Source organism: Syngnathoides biaculeatus, chromosome 16 (genome assembly GCF_019802595.1).
Source record: "Syngnathoides biaculeatus isolate LvHL_M chromosome 16, ASM1980259v1, whole genome shotgun sequence".
In the NCBI taxonomy this organism is placed as follows: domain Eukaryota; kingdom Metazoa; phylum Chordata; class Actinopteri; order Syngnathiformes; family Syngnathidae; genus Syngnathoides; species Syngnathoides biaculeatus.
Window position 1 is genome coordinate 11,973,462 of NC_084655.1, and position 16,797 is coordinate 11,990,258.

Sequence of the window (16,797 nt, forward strand, 5' to 3'; positions counted from 1 at the left end):
CCTGCCTTCGGTTTACTGGGTACTCGCTTTTAAGGTCACTTTCCTGGCTGTTAAATAACTTGGTTCCTAATTTAGCGTGTTGCTAGCTTCTACGGTACAGCAAAAGATGGCTCTTACCATCAGTCCTGCACTGCAAGTAGTTCTGTGTATCAAAGGGGGGTGGGGTGGGGGTCTATATACTGCATACACGTAAGTAATCAGGTTGATCTCGGGCTAAAAGAACTTTTGTTTGTGGGGTTTTACATGCATGGCTGGCATGTTCTGCACTAGGAAAGCAAAGATCTCAGTGACAAAGAAACGTGCAATGATGTATATTCAGCAACATAATATGGCTTGAGAGACTTTGGCCGTTAAATTTTTTCATTTTACCAAAAGAATGCGGTGCCGCTACATGTGTTGGAGGCGCACATGACTTTGACTCACTGGAAACATTTTAACCATATGCCACAAGCTGTAAATGAGCAATGTGGAATATGGATTAATTCATAATGCGAAGGAGCCTCCTCGTTACCTTTGCCTGCAGTCACCATCTGCACTCCACCCCTCTCTTTTTTCTCTCCTTCTTTCTCACTCAAGCTGTGACTTGCCCTCGGTTGCCCCCACCTCTTTCTCGATTGCAACCAACAACATTCTTTCTTCCTCAAACTCCTTCCTCTGAAACAAAAGCAGGAAAAGAAGGGTGTTGATCGGGAAGAAATGCTGCTGGAACCTCATGGTTCTATTCACTTGTGTTTATGTATACACTGCAATTATTACACACACAGAAAAAAAAATACATGTACACAAAGTGACCACCCGTAATATAATTGCAATAGTTTTCAGTGGCCTGTGGCCTTCTGGGATAATACAAAAAAAAAAAAAAAATCCCAGCCACACCCCGCTATCCTCCATTAGAAGCTGTTCACGATGTAAATTTAGAGACATTCCCATTCATTTCTGTCATCTTCCCGTTGTCGTAACATCCGATAGTTGTGTCTGTATAGTGTGATTATGATTTGGCCGGTCGGTCACCATGGTAACCTCTGTCCATTCATCAATGTCTACTTTTTTGGGGAGTTCCCCCACCAAACCTCAATGAGTCATCTGCCGCCCTCCCACAACAAGATCGCCATCAGCTGAGTGACAAAGTCCAAATGAGGAAAGTATGTTGCGTGAAATGTCGTGTGTGTGTGGACTGAAATGAGAAGGGGGGCTGGCCCGGCAGCGTCGGGAGAACGGTGGGAGTGCGAGGCGGGCGAGTACAAACTTGGGGTGGGTTGAAGACAGCGAAAAAGAGTCCTGTTTTTTTTTTTTTTTTGCGTCAGAGAAAAGAGGGGTGTGGGCTTGGAAAAAGAAGGTGGGGCAAAAGTAGGCGGATGGGTAGTCTCTCATGTTTGTACTTTGCCAGCCTGAGTCTGAAATTAGTGCTCGAGACAGACGGCCATCAAACAGTAAGTTGAGGATTTCTATTTACTATTTACCCTCCGCAACGATTTTAAATTTGATGAATGGTTGTTCATTGTAATGAGTAAGTTTAAATTGAGAGGGTGTGAACCCAGTTATCAAGAGTGTATTTAAATATTATTTAAGATGTTTTTATCAAAGTGTTCTATTTCTGTAGAAGTAATTCTATCTTTGAACTGTTTGGATTTATGCAATGAATGTCATGTGTGTTTTTCAAAAGCGGAGAGGAAAATGTAGCCTGTGTAAGCGTGTGTGCGTGTTTTTCCATTTCAAGTATCCAACTTCTCGGCAGTCCTAGTCTTTGATATATTTTTTCCCCGGTAATTCATTAAAATATTGCCCTCTGACAGGAAAAAAAAAAAAGAGCGTCTGTATTTGTGCTCCTCTCGCCTCAGGCGCGGATTATACAACGCAAATATTTGGGAACGCAATCTCTCACTTTGCTCTAGCGGTGCAGGGCGGATAGAAGGTGGGAAGACGTGGATGTAGATGTGTCAGGCACAAACACGTGTGTCGGCGTTCACATTGCGCGATGTTGGCCGGGTGCGTGAGACGGAGGGATTGGGCCCAACCCTTGACCGCTCCTTTTTTTTTTTTTTTTTTTTTTTACTGTGGAGAGAAGCAGCACATTCCAGATGCGGCTCTTGCATACTTGACACCCAGTCTAGCCACTGGGAAAACAAAAATACAAATTAAATATAACTTAAAAATTATATACATGTATAAATCCATAATATGTATGTCATCAAAGTGCTCACTCAGGGAGGGGCCACCTCTTTACATCGATGGGAATTACAATAAGCCGTGAATGCATGTTAACTTGTGCTCTGGGAGTGACTATTTACGTGTGGAAATTCAAAATCGAGGAGGGATAAATTTAGGCCCACTCACGCTGGGAGGGGGTGGGATATTCTTTACAGTTATTTTAAGGAGTGGCGGGTTTCTTGCAGGCGTCAGCAGGCAAGTCCAAACTCATCATCCCGCCATTAGCTTCGCTCCTTCAAACGCTCCAAAGTTTCTTCTAATGTCGTCAAGATTTGGTTTGTTGTATTTCGTCCTCACAAATAATTTTGCTTTGGCTATAACTCAAAAGTAATTCGAAGTTAGAAAACCAAACGGATGAGTGGTAGCCGGGACTTGGCTTTGCTCTGCTCATGTATATTTATGAAGATGGGTGTGTGTCTTGCAGCTGACTGGCTCATCTTCACAAAAGCTAGCAGCCATATTGAACTTTTACTGTCTTCTTGTTTGGTTACAAATAATTAAAAAAGAAAACTACTGATGCGGAAGTGCATTTAAAAAAGCCACCCAGCAACTTTTCATCAGCTTCCCTGTCCTTGTTCTGACACAGCACTGCCATCATGCTGATTCTCCTCGCCGGCATCTTTGCCCTGCACATCATCGCCATCATCCTGCTCCTGGTGGCTACCATCGACAATGTAAGTTTCTGACGTCAAACATACCTGTGTGCGCGCACGCCTCCACACACACGAACGCGCAGCCCTGAGGCTTAAAGCCGTGCCAAACCACAGCAGAGTTCAAAATGACTGAGACGCATCTCTGCAGCGGTGACAGCAAAGAGACGCCCTGACAAGCGACTGGCAACCCTTTCATCACGCAAACTCTTCATTTCCACTCGGGCCGTACATCCCATTGGCTGACTCGTTTGGGGCCGCTAGGGGGGGCGGGGTCATATTTGACATTTCAAGATGACAGATGGATGAAGCGCATCGCTGTTATTGCTTCTGAATTGCAGGTGACACTTGAGAGAGACGGTGTGCCTGCACGTACTCGTCATTCACGCACAAATATGTGACATTCTTCCCTCCGTTGTAGTGAGTGCTGAGCATGCCGAAGTGAAACTTGTGGAATGCCACACTGACCGACGCATTCCGCGCTCTGATTTCCGATTCCAAACATGTCACAACACAAGGACTAAACAGTTCTCCGCACAGTCCACAGCAAAGTTTTCTACTTAACTTCAACACGCTTTCCCCTCTTTGCATGTGTTCCTTTCGGTCGTTTAGTGAACAGAACAAAAAAGCCCAAGACACAAATACAAAATGAGAACACCAGCCAAAAGGTACAGCGGGCCAAACCCCGACGGTCAGAAGTAATCAGGCCCAGTTTTGAAGTCACTCATCAGGCCAAGGCCCTTAAAGGCAAACATGCAGTTGTTGTCCCAACGTGCAGTAACTACACTTAATGTCTTTATTCTATTTTTATGCAACATAGTCCCATTTTTTAATTTAAAAATATTATTATTGTTATTATTTAGGATTTTGGAGGGGCTGGAACATATTAATTACATTTGAATCCATTTCAATGGGGAAGATTGATTTGACAAGGCCCTCTAGTGCTTGGCCATGGAACGAATCAAACTTGTTCGTCAAGGTACTGCGATTTTTACGCTAGAAAAATGATCCAATTGTCTTTTTACATTTTTTCCTCAGGCTTGGTGGGTGACTGAAACCATATCTACTGATGTATGGGCCCGGTGGATATATATGAATGGACAGTGGAACTACACTGATCTTCCAACAGGCTCACACTACCCACAGGGTAAGACACACACATACACACATCACTATCAGTAAGAGGAAGAGCCTGTTTGTGTGGACATATACAAGTCCTCAATTTTCTCACACAGTCATCTTTAATAGAGTCGTGGCTCAACCAATCAGCTCATAAGTCACTTTTTGAAAACATCAGCAGTATCAAACGTCTTCTATTTTATTTGATTTCAGTACCGCATTGACGCTGCTTTTTCGCTCCAAATAAATGTAAACTTCACCAGGGTCAAACGTTGGACATGCGCTTGCAATTTGACTGACATCAGTAATATTTACGCCAAGTGCTGCACACGTATTCTTAAATCTTCTTTGAAGCTCAATTCGTTGGTGACATTCCTTTGACGATCCTGATGTTTAGTATCCTAATGATACCCAAGCAACGTGTTGAGCATTTTCAAAGTCTCTGATTGTTCTGACTCCCCCTGCAGACTACCTCCAGGCAGTGCAAGCCAGCTCAGTGCTTGCTTGTATCTTCTCCATCCTCGGAATTTTTGTGTTTGTAGCTCAGCTCTTCACTTTGAACAAAGGACAAAGGTTCACCATCTCCGGCATTTTCCAAGCGCTCGCCTGTAAGTTTGAGCCCGTGCCGTCTTTGTCTCGCAAGTGAATTGTTTCTGTAACAAGTGAATCGTTTCGCCATCGCCTCAGGCCTCAGCATCATGATCGCAGCTTCCATCTACACAGACCGCTTCCATCTGGATGAGAGTACAGGTTCCTATGGTCACTGCTTCATCCTGGCATGGATCGCCTTCGCGCTGACCTTTATCTCCGCCATCACTTACTTTGTTCTACGCAAAAAGACTGCGTGAGAATAACAACTAGCGTTGACACAGTCTACCCAAAATTTTTTAGGCTGGTTCCATTGTTTTTGCAAAAACCTGATCTTTAGTTACTGAGCAATAGCAAGTTGCAACATTCCACGATGGCAGTAAAACAGAGGCACAACCAATTAAAGTTGTGTTGGAGTGAAATATTATTTGCAGACACTTTGCATATGATGCTAAACAAATTTAAAAGCCATCACTAGTTTCCAGAAACAAAACGGGCTTTTACAAGTCAAATTGTGATCTTCTTTGTACATTTAAATATGGATATAAGTGGCTAAATAGGAAGGGGTGAGTCTAATATTTTTCAAGTTTTTTTCCCGTTATTTTATTGTAAGTTTATCAACTTAAATTCATATAATTTCTGTGGTCTTACTTCATGATAAGTGTTACTAAAACTAATTTTGGTGCTGCCCCAACATGATGACATGAAGCCAAAATGATTTTGAAGATTTTGAAGGTTATTCAAATTTATGTGTCAAGGTTGGGTTTGATTTTGGAATTATTTAATATTAAAAAGAGTGTAAAAGGACTAATTCTAAAGACAAAAACCTCAGTCATTTTCATTCCCTTCTAAATGATCTTTTTCATGTTAAAAACTTTGCCATAGTCAAAATAAATAAACCAATGATCTTACGCCTTCACTGCCTTTCAAATGTCATTGCTGACTTCGGAATTGACACAAAAAACTGCCTTTACATACTATATGTAAATATGTTTCCTTTTATTCTTTGTATATCTAATGCTGTTCTGTTTTGTTCTTTCTCATGAATGACAATGACAATGATTTTTACTATAATAATAAAAAAAAAGTTTTCCAACCAATTATTGCAATTTGATGGTTTTGTTTTCATAGCACCATCCATTGCGCCCAAGTGGATATTAAAGGGTCACTGACACGAAAAGCATGACTTTTAGTATGTTTTTAATAAAAAAAAAAAAAAAAGGCAGCCGGAATGGACCCATCCGCTTTTTCACCACACAACATGATTTTGACATACATGGATTTTTGCAACTCCTGGCATGAAAATTTGAAAGGGATTTGATTTGGAGAAGAAGCAGGAAGTGACGTTATCAGCAGGAGACCACTCAGGCGGCCTTGTGTGTTTATATCAGTTTTACTTGTGGGACGGTAGCTCTTTGTTCCTTTGTGTTAGCCAAAATGCCGGCTCGTTGTATAGCTGGATATTGCTCGAATGCTCAGGAGGATAGATTCGCTCTTCACACTTTTCCAAAAGACCCAATTCGTCGGGAAAAATAGATTGCACAGGTGCAAAGGATGAGAGCTTTGTGGGTTCCAAATGACAGGTAGGTGTGTTTAGAGCTCTAAAAAAAATAATAGTTGGGGGGGACGGACGTAATCCTCTCAGAACGCAACAAAATATCTGTGTACGTAAATCAGGGGCACTAAATATATCGATGTGCGTCCGAGTCGGGCTGCTTTACGGTGTTGTCGTCGCTCGCGGCTGAGTACGCTACATATTGTCATGCATACTGTCTGGGAGTCTGTTATTAATTAGAAGTGATCCGCATATAATCTAAATATGGCTCGAAACGATAGGCTAACACGGTCACTTCACTCGATTGTGAGATGTTCTCTTCTTCGAAAAGACCTTCCATGTCAGAAGGGGCGTCGGGAAAATCCGAAAAACTCTGTTGTTCTTCTCCCATAGCAGGTTTCACTACGTGTTTTCAATGGCGACTGTCCCAGTGTGACGTCTGCTGATGACGTTACAGGCAATATGGCTACCATTTGGATGTTGAGTGAGACTGACATCGCCACCGCGGAGGTGGTTTGGCCGCATGCGGTTTGGCCGTTATCCGCATATCATCTAAATATGGCTCGAAACAATAGGGTAATATTGCCCCAGTCACTTCACTCGGTTGTGAGATGTTCTTTTCTTCAAAAAGAGCTTCCATGTCAGAGGGGGCGTGTTCGTCTCCCACAGTAGGGGGCACAGTGTGACTTCAATGGCGAATGTCCTAGTGTGATGTCACGGACAGGAGATGCACAGCAAATATGGCTACCACTTGAATGTCGAATGAGACTTTTGCAACTTTGCGCATGGATGACGATTTATTTTTTCGTATAGACATTGAAGTGAATAATGTTAAATGTATTTTTCATCACGATATCTATTTTAGAATGTTTATAGGCATGTCAGTGGCCCTTTAAATACTTTCACAGCTATGTGCTTTTTTCAGGTCCCAGTCGGTGAATGGGCTTGCAAACGTAGTCTATTTCCCACCTGGTTCGACCTCTTTTCACATCCTAAATAACCCAAATGTGCCAAATTTCATCACAAGTTTGGTTCAGCAATAAAATGTTGTCATCTTTAATAATTGGATCATAACTATACCTAACATGGTTTCCCTGATGGTGTAGTGCAGTGCAAGTGCCAAACTCAAGGTCCAGGGGCCAGATCTGGCCCGCTGCATCATTTTATGTGCCCGAGAAAACAAATCAACTGCATCAACTTCCGTGTTTCTTGTTACCATTCGTACTAAAGTTTTAATTTGTCACATGCAACAAATGTTGAGAGATCGCAAAGGCATGCTTTTAATGACCAAACCTCTTTTTACAGTAACCAGAACAACAGTTAAACACATTATTTTGCTTGATGACAAATTTCAAAACCAATTATCCATCAGTTTCAAGCAATTAAACATTTCTATGATTTCACAGTCATAACGGTCCTCTGATGATGGTACGCACACACCTGACTTGAGTACAAGCACCATAACTTCAGTTGTTGTGAATATTATTGTGAATGTGTGGTTCCTTAACAGGATAAGCGGTAAAAAAAAATGGATGTATGGATAGTCGAACAAGATACAGGATCGGATCGCTTTCTCACTAATTGACTAAACTAATTTATTTGGTCTGCACCTGAGGTCTGTTGCTGTGTTCACACCTGATGAAATGAGCAGCACCGAGGGGAGAATATATATACTGTACTATAGCGCCATAAGAATTCAAAGAGGGCTGTAATACTCCTGTGGCGTGTAATGAGAGACGGCGTTCTCCTTGGACAGGAGTCCGTGGACGACAACGGGCGAGCTGCTTGAGTGAGAAGGAGACGGCGGGAGGGACAAACGGTGCATAGACGATACAGAATGAGGTTGGGAGGAAGGAGGGGGGAAGGACACTGAGTGGGGTAGAGGGATGGGGTGGAAAGGCTTACCGGGCGGTGATAACTTGGTTGATGGCTGCTCGTAGTAAGGGGACAAATGGGAGATTTGCGCGTAGGACTGGGAATAAGATTGGACCAGGCCGGCGTTTGGTGCGGTGAAGTAAGGAGCTGGGGGCAGAAGCCCCACAAAGTTGAAGGGGTTGAGGCTGGAGTTAAGTCGGGCTCCCACCATCAGGACCTTCTTTGTGTAGTTGTTCAGGGTGGAGACGCCGGCTGACATGCAGATGGTGAAGGCGAACCAGGCCACACTGAAGGAAACAGAAAAGGAACATGCGGACTACGGCGCTAACAAAATTGTGGTTTTTCATTTGAGGTGAAGGTCATCATGCAAAACAAATATTTCGCACACGGTCTGAGAGCAACCATATGAATCGGCACTAGTGATTGCTGTAATTCTAATTACGTTGAGCCTAGAGATTTCAGGCCAAGGTTGAGATCTTACTGTTACCAAGACACAGAATTTGAATGAAAATACAAAACAAATAAAACTGTGAACTATGTTCTGTTTTTACCTTCTGTTTGAATACCAACAATAGTGTAATGGTAGTTGGGGTGGGGCTGCAAACTTGGCAGTCTTGATTCCTCTCGACACAGGAAAGGGTTGGGAAAACAAATACTTTCTGCCAATGAAGCTCGTTTTCCTCTTGTAATAAAGAGCCACTCCATTATGACTAACACTACAGGAGAAGGCTGCCAAAAAGTGGTATGATGATTGATATCACACTTCTCATATTTGAAATGTTTACAGTACAAAACAACTCTGCACTGCTTGGAAGAGTGAAGTCTTAAGTACACACAAGCCTTAAGTGTACGGTTGAAGGTGTACACATGCTACAATAAACAGGCTTAATATGAGTGGTTAGATGTTTCTGAAAGATTATCCCGAGCGATTATCATGAGGTGTGGGGGTGTTAAGAGCGATCTTTTCTCTGACCCCCTCACCATGCATAGTCTCCCACATTTTGAAAAAAATCGGTATCTGTGTAAACCGGTTTAAAGGTCTGGCCAGCCAGCGCGAGTTATTTGTGTGTGCAGCATGCGTAATGGACTCACTAAAATGCCCAAGAATAGCCATAACTGTGGGGCTTGAAGTCCTCTGGGCCCATGGACACTGTAGTCTGAAACACCTGCATGAACATCATGTGGCCCACCATCCCGAGCAGACCTGGGGAGGCCCAAAAAGACACAACTTGAATGAAATACAAGTGAATATCACAGGCGGGCATTGGTGCTGTGTATTCATGTAGTCCGGAAACCAGTTCCGCACCTCCCAGGACTGTGAAGACCGCAGCGAACGCGTTGAGCAGCTGGCCCCAACGCTGCGTGGCGGGGAACCAGGCCCTGATGCACAACTGCACAGACAGCAGTATGCAGCTGATGAACAGCAGACCCACGTACATGAGCTCCAAGGACAGCGACAACCACATCATTGCTGAGAGACCACAGACGTAACGAGGGAATGACGACGCGTCATCAAGAATTTACAAGCAGTTTACAGTGTGAGCAGAGGAAGCATCGCAGTTCACCTTTTTCAGATCCCGGAGTCAAAGTGTGGAACCCTCGGCACTTCTCCTCTGAAATAGAAATTTGGGCAATTAAAGTAAAGGCGGACTTTTGAAATGGTCTACAGCGATTGGATTTTATTATTGTATATTATAGAGATTCACCTAACATCAACATTTTTATTTTCAGGTATGTACCTCTGGATCGCATTCAACAACTTAAGAAGACAACGATTATTTTTAATAGAACACCAACTTTTTAGGTCAAACAAAAAAAACTAACAAAAATACTGACAAACATTTGTCAAACATTTGCATTCTTCTTATGTGATTTTATCTGATTTTTTTAATCCATAGAGTCACTTGGTTAGTCTATTTTTTTTCCCCCTGATGAACTTCATATAAATTAAGTCTTCACAGGTGAAACCCATACATAAAATTGAACAAACATTTAGTGCTATTTATTGTTTTAACAACGTCATATGACACAACTTGGCAACAAAACACAGATATGAGTCAAATGTTCTTATATAGTGGCCCCCCCCCTCCGTAGTATATCAGGTGTACTGTAGATGTACAACTAAATTATGTCCCTGGAAATGAGACGAAATGTTGATCTCTTGTGTCACATTCATATCAAAGCCAAATGTATTCATTCTTCTTCTTTTTCTTTCGGCTTGTCCTGTTACGGGTCGCCACAGCATGTCATTTTTTCCATCTAAGCCTATCTCGTGCATCTTCCTCTCTTAACACCCACTGTCCTCATGTCCTCCCTCACAACAACCATCAACCTTTTCTTTGGTTTTCCTCTCGCTCTTTTGCCTGGCAGCTCCATCCTCAGCACCCTTCGACCAATATACTCACTCTCTCGCCACTGAACATGTCCGAACGATCGAAGTCTGCTCTCTCGAATCTTGTCTCCAAAACAACCAACGCTGGCTGTCCCTCTAATGAGCTCATTTCTAATCCTATCCAACCTGTTCACACCAAGCGAGAACCTCAACATCTTCATTTCTGCTACCTCCTGTTGTCTCTTCAGTGCCACCATCTCTAATCCGTACATCATGGCCGGCCTCACCACTGTTTTATAAACTTTGCCCTTCATCCTAGCGGAAACTCTTCTGTCGCATAGAACACCAGACACCTTCCGCCAACTATTCCACCCCACTTGGACCCGTTTCTTCACTTCCTTACCACACTCGCCACTAATCTGGGATTGTTGACCCCAAGTATTTGAAGTCGTCCACCCTCGCTATCTCTTCTCCCTGGAGCTTCACTCTTCCTCCTCCGCCCCTCTAATTCAGGCACATATATTCTGTTTTACTTCAACTAATCTTCATTCCTCTCCTTTTCAGTGCATACCGCCATCTTTCTAACTGTTCCTCCGCCTGTTCCCTGCTTTCATTGCAGATCACAATATCTGCGAACATCATGGTCCAAGGGGAATCCAGTCTAACCTTTCCCAATCATTTTGGTGATGGGTATAAATGCCCACTTAATTGAGTATCATTCAAACACTGAAATTAAAACAACGACACTGCCTCAGCTGATACTCAGACCACAGCCGGTGTTTGTTGAATCCTATTGACCTTTTGCTCCCGGGATTTCTGATCCATGATTGAGCCATTCTGCTGAGGACTAAAGCTCCACACGCAGAACACACACTTAAGATAATCCCCTTTAGGGATGAGCGCGCACACACACACACACACACACACACACACACACGAATTCCAAATAACGCAGACCGGTAGCTCAACCCCTATTATCACCTTGGATTTCCTCTCCCTCTCCGACCCAATTTGCGTTTTTCACTTCCTGTTTTTCGTGGATCCCCATCTCACCTTGTGAATAATTATTACCACGTAAAGTCCCATGACCGTGTCATTGATTGCTAACTATTTATGTATTAATGTTAAGAGCATTCATTTATTAAATTCAACTCCCTTTCAAAGTAGCTGACCAACTGTTAAATCTGTAAAATCTAATGAGATGCAACCGAATGAGTTTTATTGAAAATTCTGCCTTTTCAAGGATAATGGCGCTCATTTTTTTGCAATATGAAAAATACAATTATTAATGTGGGTGGAGGAATGCATTGCATTTCTGATAGTTTGACTATCTTTACAGTGAATCCGGCAATGCCGGGGCATCCATTTGGTACCTGGGGACTTTTTAAACTTAATCCACATCTTAATACCACCACTATCATGTCATAGTTATAGAAACCGTCAATACTATGCCATTTATCTATCTATTTGGGGAAAACACATTCCATCTAAATGCTGATTACTAAATATATTAATGTGCATAGATCATGATAGACAGGTTTTGGTCTGAGCAACCAATCAGATGATGGAAAGATATTATTATTACTATTATGGACAAGATTTTGAATTTGAAATTGAATTTGTGAAAGTAACATTTCCATTGTGAATCTACTTTGATTTACGTGAGCCAAAACTCCTGATTGTGAAGCCCCCAGGCAGATTAGAGTAACCATGGCTGCACATAGAAACTGAATTCTGGATGGACAAAGAAAAACATGAACTGCTATGAAATTAGGAGAGTAGAATGTTGGCTGTCATGCATCGAATATTAGAATTTAAGTGCTAAATAAATGTAGGTCAGTGTGTAGTGTCAGTTTAAGCTTTGTAGTTTCTTACTACAAACTTCAATCCTAAAAATATTGTGCATTGTAAAATGAATCTATCTCTGACACTTTATCTTTGTATTGGAGGAAGTGTAAACAGCTCTGGCACTGGTTATTGTTCAGTTTCATCAGAGTAGCTAATAATGTTGTATCTTTGTTGTCTGTTACATTTTGTCAACATTTCACAGCACACATTTGCTGCTCGAATCCCGTGTTGTGTTTTGAACTCTCACCCCACGCATCTGTGTAGATGTTCTCCTCACAAGTGACAAAGAGGCCCGTGTGAAACACGGGGAAGACGAAGCGATCGTCTCCCGTCTCCCAGGAGAACTGGATCTGGGATGAGTTGGACAGCCCGGGAACTGGGATGCACTTACTCCGTTTGACGGGTGAACACAGAGGCTTGGGGAGCTTCTGTTTCCCCACACACCAGTAGGACGACGTGAGCGCCATGGCAGCCAGGCACAGAGACAAAACAGTCTGGATGAAGGAGAGCGGGGGGGAGCGCATTTGCTGTAGCAACGGCATCATGCCTGCGTCAAGGAGAGAACTCTTGAAATGACGTTTTGAAAAACTCTCCTGTCCTGTATGGGGGGAAAGAAGAGTCTTCAGAAAGCACAACACGGGCTGCCTATTAATTTGTATTTTTTGGTCCCCAATGTTCACATCCACTTCAGAATCTGGTTATGAAAATATTTACCACAGAGTCTTTAAAAGTCTTAAAAGCAATATTTTAGGCCGAGAACCATCTTTCCCCATTGAAACAAACAGAAATACGATGAATCCTTTCAAGCCTCAAAAGAAATCCCCCAACAAAAAGTTGGGAATGCTTTTTTTTTCCTAAAGAAACTAGATCCTATTAAATATTATACTTTGTAAAAACATAAATTAATGATGATAAATTAGAATGAAAAGAATACATTTTTTTGCTCAAATTCAATGGATATTTTGTTGCTCTTTCTGGTGTTTGCGCCTTGGCCATCTGCAATAACATCCTGAGAAACAGATGTTCACTTGGGCCTCAGTAAGCCACAGTAATATTGAATGTTCTTCACAGAGGATAAAGAATACATGCCTGTGAATATTGTTACATCTTCTTGGTACATGTGTTGCTCCGACCACTTAGCTAAAGCAAAGCTATGTGTTTGTTCCAGATAGAGTAATCGCCCCCACAATCGTTGAAATCCATGATGTAGGGCTGGCGATCAGTTCAAGGTGTACCCCACCTTTCACCAGAAGATAGCCGGGATCGGCTCCAGCACACACATGACCCTCGTGAGGGTAAGCGGTGCAGAAAACGGATGGACGGACAATCTTTTTTACGTGTGACCACTGGGCAGTTGACTCTGGATACTTATACGTTACGGTCGTTGTGTTTCGGCAGTTTAGTTATTTACGGTAGTTCTTGGCCACTATGGTGAGGAGTATCTGAACGGACGTAAAATAATAATTTCCTCATAAAAATTGGATTACCCCTCCATAATTTGAGCCCCCCTCCGTCCATCTGAGTTTTGTGCAAGGCCATTTCTATTCCATCATCACTGTCACGGAGTAAAAAAGCAAGATCTAATTTGTGTGAATCTGGTTTGCTATTTAATTGCGCTTCTTGAATAATGTGCTGTCAGTTTCTGAGAAAAAAAATAACTTTGTCTGTGTACTTAAAATGATTTATGAAGGTTTGAAAAAAAAAAGAATACACAGGCTTTCAGACAATTAAAGTGTGGCAAATTAAAAGGAAAATCACGACAGAAAAGTAGACAACTGGTAATTACAGATCAATTAGGAGCAAAGTAGAAGAGAAACTGTCCATTTTTCATCCAGATTTAATTTAACTCAAGTAATTTTTGATGAAAAACAAGAAAAATGCACTCACCTCTTGCTGCCTCTCTAAATGTTTGTCATTTTTGCTCCACTTCCACTCTGCTCTCCCTCTTCATCAGAGAGTGAGGGAGGAGTGCGAAATGAGAAAGCCAGTCGTCGGGCACAACTGGGTGTATATTACATGCACACACACGAACATGCACACACTCCCCTTCTTTAATCCATATTAATCCAAAACAGACAACTCCTTTTCCATCTGTTTTCATTTTGGCTCCGCAACTCATTTCCAACTATTGCATTCATCTCTTCTCCTCATCACCGCTGCCTCCTCCTCCTCTCCCATGTGGTCTCCTTCCTGTTCTGATCTGAACATCAGCATGACCTTGACGTGATGAAAATGTGTCAAATATAGAGTATGATAAGAACACTGCTTTGCGCTGCCATCCTTTTCTCTGATTACGACTTGTGTTTGAATGTGAGAAAAGGTGACACCAAGGGAGAGCTCCAAGGACGACTTATTTTCAAAACTGCAGTCATTTCACCACATTTTCAGCAGAAGGTAAGGCAACTTAAAAAAAAAATAAAAACTTATTGGCAACTAGTGGCCCATACTGTTAACCTAACTTCAGGGTCACTTTCATTTACATTTTTTCTTCAATTGTAGAGGATGACTATTGCATTTCCCAACTTCAAAATATTTTAAAGAATGTTTTTTTTTTTCCCAAAAAGGGAACATTCTGTTTAGTTTCTGAATATTGAAATACTAAATGGTATTTCATATCATTTTGATCTCGTGCCAAATGCATAACACAAATCATCGAGTCCATTCGGTCAGAGGCGTGGCTAAGATTTATGGGGGCTTATGTCCTCCCAAAAACTTATATAGGCCACCCCACAAAACATTTGCTAGTACAGTGGTACCTTGGTTTTCGAACGTATCTGTTTTTGTACAAATCAGTTTTTAAGATTTTTTTGATTTGGTTTTCGAACGAAAAATCGGTATTAGAACGCCCCGACCAGTTGACCCACGACGATTTGTTATTGTGCTTTCAAATGCACCCCCTGGAAAAAAAAAAAAAACAGAAATGACATAACGCGCGAGGCAAAAAGTTGACCCACGCACTCCTCTGCAAGCGGACGTTTTCTTCCAATTGAGCAATAGTAACCACCGATCATGGCTCCAAAGAAGGCAAGTGGAACTGCTGGTGCTGAAAAAAGGAAAGCGGTGCGTAAAACTGTCGACTTCAAGAAGGATTCGATAGCTGAATACGAATCTAGTGTGCGTGTTTGAGCTATCAAAGAAGTACGGCATGGCAAAATGGATGATCAGCACCATTCTGAAACACAAGGATGCCCTCAAAGCAAGTGATGTTGCTAAGGGAGCAACCGTGTTGATCAAGCAGCGGACACAGATCTTGGAGGAAGTCGAAAAGTTGCTTCTTTTTTTCGTAAACGAGCAGCAGTTAGCTGGGGATAGTGTTGGCGAAGAAGGGGGGAGACGTCATCTGATGAGGCTGAAGGCAGGAAGCATGTCTCAAGTGCCGATATAAAAGCTATCTGCGGTAAATGGAACGGCATCCATAATTTTGTAGAACCCCATCAGCCTAACAAAGCAGAATGTTGGAGAGCACTGCAAAATTTTAATGACGTTGTTATGAGCCACTTCAGGAAGGGGCTCAAAAGACGGCAGAAACAGTCTACATTAGATTCTTTCTTTGTTAAAAAGGGCCGAGTCACCCCCACCGAAGACATTTGAAACAGTTGTTTTGCATTGCTTTTTTCTTTTGTTCCATTAACTCTACCTCTAGTTGCAAGTTAAATTTTTTGTACTTTCCGTTCAAATAAAAAAACAATTTGTCTGTTCCCCCCCCCCATTATTGCTTGTTTAAAGTTATTCTACACTTTTGTTAATAAAAAAAAAAAGGTTTACAAGGGTGGGGACCGAGTCGCTACAGATACGGCAATGCACTCCCAGCCTAGCATTTTCTATTGCTAAAGCATACATTTTAAGCACAAAGTAAATATATTTCTTAAATGATTTAATTATATAAAGTATTTAAACTATACATGTATTTCTACTATGCAGTTTATTATCAGGAAAAGCTAATATATATATATATATATATATATATATATATATATTTTAGGTTTGGAACGCATTATTACATTTTCCATTCATTGTAATGGGAAAACGCGCTTTGGTTTTCCAATGTTTCAGTTTTCAACCGGCCTTCTGGAACGGATTGTGTTCGTGAACCGAGGCACCACTGTACTGTACGTTTATTGTGAAGTAGTATTTGCCTAACACTTAGCTTCTCTGTCATCCATTCCATCATCCCCATTTTTGAGCGTGTCCACTAGTAAAACCACATGATCTCAGTTTAGTACTACACCCCCCATTTTAGTTTTATTTTTTTGTGTTGTACAGGTTTTAGCTTACGTAACCACAGTAACAAAAGGCAAGTCTAGCTGTGAGTAAAGAAAATGTTTGTGTCAAGTCAGATTGTGTGGTGAAATGTGCTAGTTAAAGCTAAGCGTGAATGCAAGCATGAGAATAAGATGAAAGAAAAAAAAAGGGAAAGCATTAATTTTATAAGGGGTGGCATAATCTATTTATTGGTTAATAGGAATTTTTTGTTGTGTGGATTTGACAGCTGATTCTCAGCGTCCTGAAGCCAGTGAAGCAAAATGGAGTGCACTACTGAGTTGCAACCTGTGGAGGCGCTGTTGAAACATTGACAACTAATTGGTGTTCTGAGAAGATGCTCGAAAGCGATGAGAAGTTAA

The 16,797-nt window shown here is 41.8% G+C and overlaps 2 protein-coding genes across 3 annotated transcripts; one reads left to right on the plus strand and one right to left on the minus strand.

Moving 5' to 3' along the window:
• Positions 1 to 5,680, plus strand: LOC133515044 (epithelial membrane protein 2-like). 2 transcript variants are annotated; one of them, XM_061847269.1, is made up of 5 exons: positions 1 to 19; positions 2,795 to 2,882; positions 3,897 to 4,005; positions 4,445 to 4,585; positions 4,665 to 5,680. In XM_061847269.1, the coding sequence occupies exons 2-5, from the start codon at positions 2,805 to 2,807 to the stop codon at positions 4,823 to 4,825; spliced, it is 489 nt and encodes a 162-aa protein (XP_061703253.1). In that variant the 5' UTR covers positions 1 to 19; positions 2,795 to 2,804; the 3' UTR covers positions 4,826 to 5,680. The 2 variants fall into 2 exon arrangements, with proteins under 2 accessions (XP_061703253.1, XP_061703252.1); XM_061847268.1 differs by lacking the exon at positions 1 to 19 and adding an exon at positions 1,360 to 1,430 and having other exon boundaries at positions 4,665 to 5,679.
• A 1,752-nt stretch (positions 5,681 to 7,432) lies between these two features.
• On the minus strand, positions 7,433 to 12,756 carry LOC133515043 (germ cell-specific gene 1-like protein). The gene is made up of 5 exons (XM_061847267.1): positions 12,423 to 12,756; positions 9,561 to 9,608; positions 9,302 to 9,466; positions 9,088 to 9,199; positions 7,433 to 8,282 (listed from the first exon to the last, which is right to left on the minus strand). Exons 1-5 carry the CDS (start codon positions 12,718 to 12,720, stop codon positions 7,817 to 7,819), a joined length of 1,089 nt encoding a protein of 362 aa, XP_061703251.1. The 5' UTR covers positions 12,721 to 12,756; the 3' UTR covers positions 7,433 to 7,816.
• Positions 12,757 to 16,797: the final 4,041 nt, after the last annotated feature.

Coding starts and splice junctions, on each gene's coding strand:
- LOC133515044 (XM_061847269.1), top strand. CDS start 2,805: ATGCTGATTCTCCTCGCCGGCATCTTTGCCCTGCACATCATCGCCATC. Junction 2,883..3,896: donor TGGTGGCTACCATCGACAAT/GTAAGTTTCTGA, acceptor TTTTTTCCTCAG/GCTTGGTGGGTGACTGAAAC. Junction 4,586..4,664: donor CATTTTCCAAGCGCTCGCCT/GTAAGTTTGAGC, acceptor CCATCGCCTCAG/GCCTCAGCATCATGATCGCA.
- LOC133515043 (XM_061847267.1), bottom strand. CDS start 12,720: ATGATGCCGTTGCTACAGCAAATGCGCTCCCCCCCGCTCTCCTTCATC. Junction 9,200..9,301: donor GGTCTTCACAGTCCTGGGAG/GTGCGGAACTGG, acceptor GGGCCTCCCCAG/GTCTGCTCGGGATGGTGGGC. Junction 8,283..9,087: donor GGCTATTCTTGGGCATTTTA/GTGAGTCCATTA, acceptor TGTTTCCTTCAG/TGTGGCCTGGTTCGCCTTCA.